This window comes from Gnatocerus cornutus, chromosome 1, assembly GCF_029298725.1.
Source record: "Gnatocerus cornutus isolate USDA-ARS CGAHR chromosome 1, icGnaCorn1.1, whole genome shotgun sequence".
In the NCBI taxonomy this organism is placed as follows: domain Eukaryota; kingdom Metazoa; phylum Arthropoda; class Insecta; order Coleoptera; family Tenebrionidae; genus Gnatocerus; species Gnatocerus cornutus.
In genome coordinates, this window is record NC_142233.1 from 29,236,713 (window position 1) to 29,248,754 (window position 12,042).

General features: G+C 33.4%; 3 protein-coding genes across 4 annotated transcripts; 1 reads left to right on the forward strand and 2 right to left on the reverse strand.

Annotated features, from left to right (window-relative positions):
- UGP (UDP-glucose pyrophosphorylase) lies at positions 1–6,248 on the reverse strand. 2 transcript variants are annotated; one of them, XM_088037345.1, is made up of 6 exons: positions 6,157–6,248; positions 1,396–1,815; positions 921–1,349; positions 732–870; positions 273–682; positions 1–225 (listed from the first exon to the last, which is right to left on the reverse strand). In XM_088037345.1, exons 1-6 carry the CDS (start codon positions 6,184–6,186, stop codon positions 118–120), a joined length of 1,536 nt encoding a protein of 511 aa, XP_087893471.1. In that variant the 5' UTR covers positions 6,187–6,248; the 3' UTR covers positions 1–117. The 2 variants fall into 2 exon arrangements, with proteins under 2 accessions (XP_087893471.1, XP_087893478.1); XM_088037352.1 differs by lacking the exon at positions 6,157–6,248 and adding an exon at positions 2,159–2,282.
- A 52-nt stretch (positions 6,249–6,300) lies between these two features.
- Positions 6,301–6,784, forward strand: Rfk (Riboflavin kinase). Its single transcript, XM_088037364.1, has one exon. The coding sequence runs from the start codon at positions 6,301–6,303 to the stop codon at positions 6,751–6,753; it is 453 nt and encodes a 150-aa protein (XP_087893490.1). The 3' UTR covers positions 6,754–6,784.
- Positions 6,785–7,164: 380 nt separating this feature from the next.
- On the reverse strand, positions 7,165–9,375 carry Atg6 (Beclin-1-like Atg6). The gene is made up of 7 exons (XM_088034211.1): positions 9,121–9,375; positions 8,915–9,066; positions 8,713–8,864; positions 8,067–8,312; positions 7,750–8,023; positions 7,488–7,705; positions 7,165–7,437 (listed from the first exon to the last, which is right to left on the reverse strand). Exons 1-7 carry the CDS (start codon positions 9,239–9,241, stop codon positions 7,305–7,307), a joined length of 1,296 nt encoding a protein of 431 aa, XP_087890337.1. The 5' UTR covers positions 9,242–9,375; the 3' UTR covers positions 7,165–7,304.
- Between the last annotated feature and the right edge of the window lie 2,667 nt (positions 9,376–12,042).

Here is a 12,042-nt window from a genome sequence, read left to right on the forward strand (position 1 = left end):
TATATCACATAGTTTCACATTTATTTCAAATAAATATATTGCAGCAAATTTTATATGTAAAGTTTAGAAAAAATATAACAGCTTCAAAACAAACCAACTAATAAACACGCACACACACTAATGATCTAAGATACGCATATTACCGGAAATGATTTTATTTTCTAAATTGGCACCTGAGGGAATATCAATTCGGTCTCCATGATTTGCGATAATAATAACAGTTCCCTAAAATTCAACAAATAAAAACAATCCTTCACTAACTCAAATTTTACCTTTAAAGAAACTCCTCTCCCGAAAGTAACATCACCAGAAACTGTAAGATGATCGAGTTCGATTAAATCTGGAATATTCGCAAATCGCCCTAAAAATTCCTTGACTTTGGCAAAATGGTTGTCTCCTAATTTTACAAGAGGTGTAGTGGGGAACATTCGCTGAGGTGACATAATCAAGGATCCGTTTTTCAAACTGTACAAATTGCTCATCACCAATAGGAGATCTGAGGTTTTCTTCACTGGTAAAAATCGGCTACGAGGGACATTGATTCCGACGCCTCCTTCAAAGGATTTCATAGCGGCACCAACAGCAGTTTCAAGCTGGATCACGTTTAGGCCTTTATTCAAGGTTTTGTTGTTGATGATAATTTCCAAACTGAGCGAATCTTCCTTAAGAACTCTTTCAATTGCTGCAAAAACAGTTATTTATTATGCGAAAGACAATGGTGTGATTTAAACCATCAAGTTTGGCCCACAAGTTGTTGGTGTTGAAAAATTTGAATGTTTTTACTGACTTGAAATCATCGACATGTTCTTTGGGGACTTGGGCGATCTCCAAAAGACGCAGTTTGTTTTCATATTGGATTAAAGTACCACCCTGGAAATTACAGTTAAAAAAAGTACCAAAAATGTAAAAATGTAACATACTTTAACGTCGGCCCTGGTTTTATCAGTCACCTCCATGACAAACTCATGTTGGACTTTCTCCTTGGGATTCAACAACAAGTTCAGAATATTCAAATCAACTGTGGCCCCTAAATTATCTATGTTTGAAATGAAGCAGTATTCTCTTCCGCCTTCAATGAATTTTCGGAGAAGCCCCGAATTTTTAAAGCTGCTGTAAAAGTCTCCGTGACCTGGTGGATACCACGACTCCAGATCGTTGTGGACATCGATTTTTTTCGTAACTGGCATCAAAGTGTCTCTGTTTATTCTCGGGTAGCACGACTGGTTAAAAGTATGTATTTCTACTTGAAGATTCTTGTATTTCCTGATGACTCTTTCGGTGTCTTCATCGGTATTGAAAGAATTCATTAAAATTAAAGGAACATTCACGTTGTACGTCTTATTCAGATGCTAAAATTAGAAACATTATTGAGGAAACCAAAACTTCTACTCTTACCTCGATCTGCTGTACGGTGAGGTCGAGAAAAGTGAGATCATTACGCACAGTAATGACCGATTTTGGTCCATGACATCCCATGGAGGTACCAAGACCTCCGTTGAGTTTCACAACGACTAGTTTATTAAGCATTTGGTGAACTGTATCCGCTGTTGGGGTTTCCAAAGTGTTGTAGTCTTTGACAGCGTCATTAGGTAACTTCTCAATGCGACTCCAATCCACAGAGGGTCCGGTTTCTTCGAGAAACCTTCCGAAGAGAGTTGCAAAACTGGCAAACTCCTTTTGGATTTTATCTTGGTCATTTTTGGGGGCCGTGGAATTGAGTTTATCGAGTTCTTTTTGGAGGAGGTTCAAAGCATCTCTTTTTGTGGCCTCCCAAAATTCGCGCGAACCACTGGAAGCTCTCGTGTGGCCTCGGACCTGTTAACAGATTTTAAAAGTCAAGGAAATGGTACTGATAGTACCTCTTGGCTACTGGGGACATTCATGATGCGATTTTAAACGTCATTTTGTAACTTGTTGCTATAGTTTTTTACAAGATAATAATTATCACTATCATAATGCAGACATGACTATCAGTCTCAAGTGCAATTAAAACACTACAAGTCTTAGCAATTAGGATCAATTTGTCGATTCATTTAAAACTACCAACTCTATTATTACAAAGTAGTTTTACATTGAGTTAATCCCCCTGTTCATGAATTCGTCCTTGTTTTTAAATAAAGAGTTACCTATACATTCATAACGCAACAAAATGACGTACCTTTTCTAATAAATTGTTCATTTTGTGCGATACCGCAACTACAAGCAACAAACACCAACTACAAACTGAAGTACTCGATAGCTTATTTGTTTTTATATACGCAGTGATAACGTTCAGATCTATTCATGTTCGATGATACGAACGTTTTGGTCGCTAATGTTATAAAAGCCTCAATTTGGAAGTAATTATTATCGTTAGCTCGTTACAACTTATGTTCTATACATTAATAAAATTAATATGAGGTGTAATAAACGCGTACGTTTAAGTGTATGTTGTAAAAATCTGCGCGCACATGTTGTGGAACACTTGCGCTTTGACGATGATGAACAGATTTCAAAACAATGATTGTCACTCAATATAAAAAACTTAATTAGCAAATATAATTTATTACAATATGCAGTTGTGATAATATGACTGAAATAAGTTTAAATAATTGTAAGCTTTAAATCTTCAAGGTTGTGCAAATAAAAGTTAAATTATTGAAAAGGAATTTGGTTTAAAAATTTCAATTTCTCATTTGAGATCTAAGATTTTTTTATTAAGAAACTACCCTATTTTTTATATTCGGATTATCGGTAGTATAAAATTGTCAATTTATAACATAACACACTGCGATTATGATATATTAATGGTCTAATTTAAACAAAATCATCTTTGTTATCAAACATATTATTATAAATAAATACATGTATGTTTTTCAATATTATGTAAAAGCAAAAATTAGTTCAAATCTCATACAAAAATTCAGCATAAATTCTATAAACGTCAAAATAAGTATAAAATAGGTCCCCATACGATAAAAAAATATTAAGGACTATGATAAAGATACATATGTATTAATAATAATAAAAATGCATGAATTATATTTGGCGGTTGTATTGTAGATAAATTTTGTCAGATGCGTGCTTAGTTCATCATGACTTGTATTTTTACTCTTTTTGCTCTCCTTTTTTATATCGTTGGATGGGCTTAGTAGTATATTGAATGTTATCAAAGAATTCATAAAAATATAGCCATTGATCCATATCGTTTTCTCATAAGAGAGGATTTTCATTTCTTTCCTTGAAAATTTCTTATTTTTCTACATTCATAAATCGTTATAGGAGAGTTAAAAATTACGTGAAAAACATTAAAAGGTCCGTTCCTGTAATTTCTGTTTTATTTCTTTCAATTCTTTGACAACTAAGAACTTACTACGATTATCAAAGACATGCAATTTTTGATAAAACTAATAAAATTTGCAAAATGTTTGGAAAGATCGAAGTCTAATTGCCATGACAATCCGAAATGTCATGATGATTTAGTAGTTCTTAATTTATTATTGGAGTGCAATTTGTTTAATTGCACTATTTACGTTTTTTCAATTGTTTCTTTGTTGAAATGGTAGCGTACATATTTTTGCCCATTGTTATGTCACAAAAAAGGCTAAATTGATTACTCTGGTTGTAATTTTCTCTTGAATGATTATTATTTCATTGATTCTAAGCAGCGAAGTCTAAGCGATGGGAATGTAATTGTTAGCAGTCAAGCAGGTTATGTCCGAATTTTAAACTTTACTAGTTAACCAATGTCTTATTTAATTTGAAACTTTATAAAAAACAACAGAACTTTTCAACAATTTTCAAATTCTGAAGTTCACTTAGACGCCATTTTAATTCGATTATAAGCTATGTAGTTTATAGCATCATAATGGCCTTATAAGTTTATCGTCCATTATAATCAATGTTTGCTTGCAAGAGCTTTCTTAATTAGCCAACAGAATGGGGTTGTTGCGTTGCTATTTTACTGGGGAATTTTTTATTACTTCAAGGGTTCATTTAGATTGACCCTGTCGATCACACTTCCTCAGCTTACAACGATGTAGGTAATTGATTAATGATTATGATCACCCCTGCCAATTTTATAACAAACGTCAATTTTAGTTTAATAGTTTTATAGAATTTCAATTTTATCATTTTCATTTTGAAAGTCAAAAATCTAAAAAAGCGTTAGTGTAAAAGGATTGACAAGTTAGATAACAAATTATAAATAAACGCGGTAAATTGCCAAAAATGAAAATGGTCCCAGCCAACTGTAGGACTGTCAGAGATGCAGTTAAACACCTTTCCAATGGCAAAACACAAAATTACTTTGGTATTTTACAATTTTAAGAGTCAAAAATGCTTTGATGGTATTCGCCTTTTTTTAACCTTCGCATACATCTATCAATTATAATAATTTAGTCTTATCACCGATGATGGTTTCTTTTGCTTAACTTAAGGTAAACAGTGCATGTTAATGAATATTTAACAAATAACTGTACATAAATTAGTATAAAATATGCGTCTATTCGTAAAAATTAAGATTTATCTTTTATTTTTGCAGTAACTATACTTAGTGAGTGTGTTTAAAATTACGAGATTAAAAAAAAATGATTTTCAATCATCTTTAAAATTATAAGTCACGTCTGTGATTGACCCCTTCGATTATATTCATTATCTGACACATCGCCTGCTTGATAGAGGTATACAGGGTGGGCCAACGAAAACGAAACAGAGGCGTTTTGAGACACTTACCCTTAAATTTTCTAAAAAGCTGAGACAGGTCAATTTTAGTTGGAAGGGGGACATACAATACAAGTAATTATACCTTTTTACATTCAACCCTCTCTGAGGGGTGAAATTATTTCCATTAATTTTTAAAGATAGATATAGGGCATGACACCTTTTTTGAAAGGTCTATTGAAAAGCTTTGGAGTGGTATACATTTTTTTTTGTTTCTAGCCCCTATAAAAAATAACTAGAAATGATTAATAAATGAATGTCGACGAATAACTCCTGAAATACTTTAAAATGTACAGGAGGGTAACAAAAAAAATGGTATGACTGTTGGAGGGAAACACTTTTACTATTTCTTTAAACTAGTTTTTTAATTGCGAGTTGAAATTAAATGAATGCATGTATTACCGTAAAGATTTTTTAAAAGCTCTTTAAAAAAATGCAATATCCTATACCTTTCTTAAAAAAGGAAAATCAACGAAATATGTAAATCAGCTACTACTAAATGCAAATCCATACTATTCAATGAAACCATAAGAAAAATGGTTTTTGTATGAAGAAAAAGTTGATTTACACCCCTCAGATGTTTGTTTTTTTTTTATTAAATTTACATTTTAGTCTTATTTTAATGTTTTGTTATGCTGATATGTAGATTGATCAAAACTGTGTAGTTCTTTTAATCTTTTAAAAATTAAAGGGATTGATTTCACCCCTCAAAGGGGGTTGACTGAAGAAAGATGTAATTACGTTTGTTGTATGCCCCCCTCTCAATCAAAATTGACCTGTCTCAGCGTTTTTTAAAAAATCTACGGGTAAATGCCCAAAAACGCCTCTGTTTCGTTTTCGTTGGCCCACGCTGTATAGAAGTCCGCTATCTAGCAGACGATGATCTGACAGATTACGTAATGTGCTAACCTCACTTTTGGGCAAGTTAGACGTTAAAACAGCCACACATCTATCTGAAACGCGGAAAATTCGAAATCTCAACAGATGTTGATGTTTCTAGTGAAGATGTTTTTTTGTGTTCGTTTTTTGGCTGGAGTAAAAGAAAAAGTTATCTCTGAATCAACAATGGAAACATAACGTTCTTCATATTCTTAGAAATACGTATAAATTATAATTATCAAACAATGTTGTTCATATCTAATTTATTTGTTTTCTTTTTCCCTTTAAATATGTGAGGCGTTTTTATAAGTAATTATTTATCGGTGTCTGTTCAGATAATAGCGCAATGTCACTGTTATCTATGGATTGTACGTGATATAATAACCGTAATAGACAAAGTACCACGTAATGTTTCACATGAAAGCGATTTAAAAAGCGAATCCAAAAGTAGTGTCAGTTGATAAGGTTCAGCGGTCGTGGTAAGGTCGTTTAAGGACATAGACGTAACATGATGTAAATACAACTCCGCGATAACCTTAGACTAGTGTTATCAAAAGTAAACACAATTTCACTCACTTTTTTTTCATCTCCTTCGACACCCAGCATCGTACCTCCTTCTAAATTCTCGAAAACTAGACGTGTTTTGTAAATTCACGTTGACAGGTTATCAGCTACCACGCGTGCGTACAGAAAACAGAAGGACAGGGTCGTACCGAGAATATGGAATCCCCAAAGGGCTTACCACATTTCACCAAAGGCGAAGTTATCAAGGGCTTCGGAAGGGGCTCAAAAGAATTAGGAATCCCAACAGCCAATTTCGATGTGGATGTAGTCAACAATTTACCTGAGGAGATCCAACCTGGAGTTTATTACGGATTTGCTAAAATCAATGGGGGAGCTGTATATAAAATGGTGATGAGCGTAGGGTGGAACCCTTTCTATAATAACACCCAGAAGTCGATGGAAACGTACATTATTAATACATTTGAAGAGGATTTCTATGGGAAAATCCTCAAAGTTGTCATGCTTGGCTATCTTAGACCAGAACAAAATTTCAGTAGTTTAAGTGAACTGATAAGCGCTATCAACAATGATGTGGCAGAGGCGGAAAAAAAACTCGACGAAGAAGAGCTGGCGCGATTTAAACATCACGATTTCTTCATTGGCGATTAGCCGATTTTAATAAAATCGAATGTTAACAGTACGATTTTTTCATTATTCACATTTCCTGGTAAACAAAGCAATTAATGTTTAACTTTGATGACTTTCACAATGTTAGATAAATAAACAGTGGCAAAGATAGTACCAAGAGATGTTAGAGATATGTTCCAATGCCAGGGGAAATTAATCATAATCTCCGCAATGTTGTCGACTATCTTGAGAAGGAGGAAAGAAACCGCAGATTGATCATAGAAAAATTGAGATTCGGACCCGCCTTAAGGCAATCATGCGTAAACAAGCGAGAATTCAAAATCAGTGGTTTGACTGTGATCATCATCAAAGCGTAAAAGAGTAGCACTAGTAAGCGTCACGCTTGGACAGGATTCTTCGTTACAAGCTTGCAATTGAACAAAAACACAGTCAGAATGACTACTGTAAATTTATTAAACTTAATTACAACAAAGTCAGTCGTTTTCATAACAAAAATATGGTATAGATTTTGTAGATAACTTGTAGGTACTACGTTGCTTAAATATATAAAAAATACCAAACATGAATGACACTCAATTATCTGTCTGCATCGCTTCTTCTATATCATTGTTTAACTGAGACGAAATCCAAGCCAGACCCCACTTTAAGTTAGTTAACATAAATTTCATTGCTTTGGTCCATTGTTCTTCTGAATTTAACTGAATTCTGTAATTGACAACGATTAAAAACAGTACCAAACAATAAGTTAGGAGTACTTTATAGAGTAACTGGCATCGTTATCTTCAATTTTCCCTTTATTTGTTCGATAGGGGAAACAAAACTGTTTGTTGCCTTTCTCCAGTTTCTCAACCTTTTCCTGAAATTGTTGCAAACAGTCCAAAAAGGCAGCCATTCCGTTATCAAACTTTGTGTCCCAAAGAAACTTAAACCCGCCTGAGCCATATAACGGAAATTCTTTTTGCTCTCCAATCACCTAACAAAAAATTAGTTTGTGGCAAATAAAAAGACAATAATTACCTCGATGTATGAATGATTGCCATAAGGAACTAATCTGTATCTTTCAAATGTTAGATTAATTTTTCGTGCGAGTGCAGAGAGTAACAGTGCGGTTTGACCCCAAGCAGCGTTAATTTCAGACCAATCGACAGGGGCTGAAGGCAACCGCCCCAAACAAAAATTATTTATAGTACCAAAATGGCCCTTGTGCCATATATGAAAAGTGGCATTAAATACGTTGGTTTTCTTCAACTTGTCAAGCTGCATCTGAGTGTAGTTGAGCTGACACTCTAGGCTGAAAAGAAATTGGAACAATGCTCTTATAAAAAAGTTTATACCTCTTTGCCTCGTCACAAGCTTGCGTGTAATTTTTTTGATGTCTAGTGTATTCCTTGTAATATATCTCACGCTCTCGATCGAGTCTTCTGGCTTCCGCTTCTTGTTCAGCGATTGCGTTTTGGAGTTCAATTTCTTCCTTTGTAAGAGCTTCCAACTCTTCCAAAAACCGCTTTTCTTCCGCCTTTAAATCTTCTAATTCTTTTTCTAATTCAAACAGTTTAGGTTCATTTGTGTCACTCTGAAGCCTAAAATAAGAAAGTTGAAAATAATTATTGAAAATAATATAATAATTGAGGAGTTATTTTACAAAACTCGATAAATCCAATTTTGAGTGACATTATGTGAAATTGAGATTATTTTGGGTAAATTTAACAATGTTTATTTTTAATTTAGTGAAAAACCTCTTGCTAAAACATTGTGTTACCCTCTTATGCCAAAATAGTTCAAGTAAATTTGAAGAAAATTGAACAAATTATCGTTTTTTCTAATCCCTTGTAAAAATTTAAGAAATGGATGTATTGAGTTTTGAAAAATAACTCCTCAATTGTATAAAAAAATAAAAATAATTTCACAGCTTGCAATGAGAAATGTCAAAATCACTGCTGCCAACCTGTGCAAAAATCTAAAGCCCCTTTGTTTACCTACATTTTGTAATATCTGAGATAATCTTCATAGTCATTTTGTGTATCTTGTAGCTCCTGTTCTAGAATTTCTATTAAATAATCTGTACACTCATCACATAAAGGATGATCAATGTTTGAGTTGCCTGAGAGAGTATCAAATAAAGCTGCCTTTCTCTATAAGAAACTAATTACAAACTCTTATGTATTAAGCTAAAAATACGTACTTTGTATTCATTACTTAACAAATTCATTTCATTTTCATCTGATATAAGCATGAAGCCATTTCCAGAATCAACTAATCGACATGGAGGTATATAATGATCAAAACTAGTAGCCTGAGATTCTAAATCTACATCTGGATTGGAATGTACTGGTACTAAAAACACAACAAATTAGAGGTGAAAACTGCGAAAAACACTCTTTGTATTACAGTTTAATTCTGCTGAAATATGCTCACTAAATGAACTCAATGAATCGTCTAATCTTAATGGTTGTGAACACCTTTGGCACATAAATGATATAAGAATTTTTTCGGTTTTGTCTTCAGCCATTTTTACACTCTAACACACATTGCTTCAACAGTTTTCTATAGGATAAACATATATTTTGTTACGATCGTTGTTTGACGTTTCACAGATGTTTGATGACAAAAATATCGGAATGAAGCAAATCTGCGCAGGCGCACAAAGGCCGCTCTCTTTAATTAGGGACTTTTTTTTTAAATTTAGATCCCAGATTTAGATTTAAAAGATTATCGCTGTTTTCGTTATTTTCTTCTGTTTTGGAAGCAATCGAAGTACCTTCTAATTCGTTTGAAACAGCAATAATAATTAATTTTACAACAAAACCCAAGAAATACACGGTATTTCAACTGAAACTGTAGCCCCAATTTTTGTGGCGACAGGTGTATATAAGTGCAGAGTGTATTATAGAGTTTAGGGTAATTAGCTGATGTTGGCAATTCGTTTAGAGTGGTGGGGGAGTCATATTTGTTTTGTGTGATCAGAGATAACTTAGAGATGCTCAAGTACGGGCACTTTTCTACTCCTGAGAACTTGTCTGGTCGACTTTGCGGCCTGGTTCGTGTAGATGCCGCTACTTGTCAAAAGGCGCTCGATTTAAAAACTGAACTGAGGTTTCATTATTCAAAGTAATTTTTATGAATTACATTAAAATCACAATTTATGTTGATTATTATCTAAACGATAATAATTAACATAAATTGTAATTTTAATGCAATTCTAACCACTTCGCATTCAGATTAATGTAAATAAAACTCTTTGGTTTAACAAATAATTTATTACAATAATTATTTTCAATTTCAAAGGAAGTACAGACTATTTTCTTGTTAATAAAAAATCATATATTACACAGTTAGAGATCTTAAGACTACAATATGATTGTGTAATAACATTTTTAAGACTAATATACATACATAAATAATATAGTTACGCAGGTAGGAATTTTCATTACGTCTTAAAAACACTCAAGGGATTCGCATTTTTCAGTGTGAATCATGGACAGAGTTTTTAGGGGTTTTGTGTCCTGACGGTGAAACCCTCGGAGAGTACACCTCATTTATTTTCAATACCACATTTCAAGGTCATTATTCGTCCAAATTTTGGGACTGTACACGAAATTTGACAGAATTTATGTATTTTGTTGTACTGTGAAAGGGTAGTTTTACGACTGTATGTTGGCACTGGTGTTGTCATCATCTTGTCATCAGATGACAGACACTTGACAGAAATAATAACAACGATGAAGTTTATCAATTTTCGATGAATTGCATTACAAATAAAGTGGTATTGCTTTTTATTCCATTGTGATTAAAAGTTTAGGACTTTAACCTCACAACAAACTACAGTAGGTAGACGAGACATTTATTAAGGATACAAATGTAGTGGTGCTATTGTTTACAACGAACAGTTTGAAATGTGATAATGCCTGTTAATACAAATTAGGAAGTTCTGAATTTTGACAAAAACTTGAATAAGTGCATAGTTTTTTGTTAAACCTAGAAAGTGTAAAGTAGCTCGATATACGACATGTATATCATTATCACTTAAGCAAGTTCTTCTAGTTCGTTGTTCGTATTAATCGCATGAATCGAATGAAGATAGTACCAGCAGTACCTTGGTCGTAATTTCAAAAAACAGTCCTCGTTTTTGTAAAAAACATCGCCAGAGTCAATAGATGATATAAATTTCAACTTCCTAAATATTGCAAACTAATTTGAACTTGTCACTGATTGCTGACAATAATGTGTTCAGTACAACAATAAAGAATGAAAAATAATGCTTTTCTTTAGGCGCACGTGCCTTGACTTTTTCTACTTTTTTCTACTTGTAGTGAAACTCCGGATGTAGAAAGGCTCTACCGTGGATTGTTTTTGAACCAACTTATCAGAGTGTATACGCGAAGTCTACGTGAAATTACATAAAATTAAAAACTTTTCAGGTTATAGTAAACAAATTTGTTTTGACAGTGCCCCACTCTACCCTACTTTAAACGTATTGCCAACGGCCGCTAATTACCCTAAAGTCTACATACACTGCGCGCTCACATACACCTTCCGCCACTAAAATTTGCACGGAGGTATAGGTTCTTAACAAGGAGTATTAAAGGAAATTATCGTTTGTACAAGTAGAAGTGCCACAAAACCAGAATGCGATTTGCAAATCTTGATAACTAGAAATATGACAAGAAGTGAACAATAAAAACTAAAATAATGAATATGACTTGTCTGAATCAGAACGTTTTATACGGGGTCACCCCAATCAGCTAAATTTGACTTATAATTTTAGAATGGTATCCTTAAAAAGGATAAAGACGTAAAGATCACTTGGAAAACAAACATATAACTAGCGATATTGAAATTGAAAACTTACGTTAAGTCCACATTTTGAAAATTTTGAAGAACGTGTTGTTAATTGTAAATTCCGTTAATTCTTTAAACTTTATACGCATGCGAACTAGTTGCAAATTTGTGCAAATTTTTACTACAGTTTCCTGTTTGACTGACTTTTGACAGTTTAGCGATTGGTATCCATCTAATATCATCCGCTGGTACTAAACGCGATGGTAGGGCCATCTATTAATTAAGCCCACCTAAACGGCAGAGTACGATATAGTGGGAAAAATGCGCATCAGACAGAGACACGAGATTGCTTTAAAATGGGATAAATTCTGCCATAAGACTTGACGATCTCTAAGTTATCTCTGGTGTGATCTTAACCTAACAAGTCATGAACTGACAACTTGTGTTCTGCTATGCATTTTTCTTGGACATTTAAAGAAAAACACAATCATGGTAAGTACAAGTTTGCATTAGGACATTTCCCTTGAAATG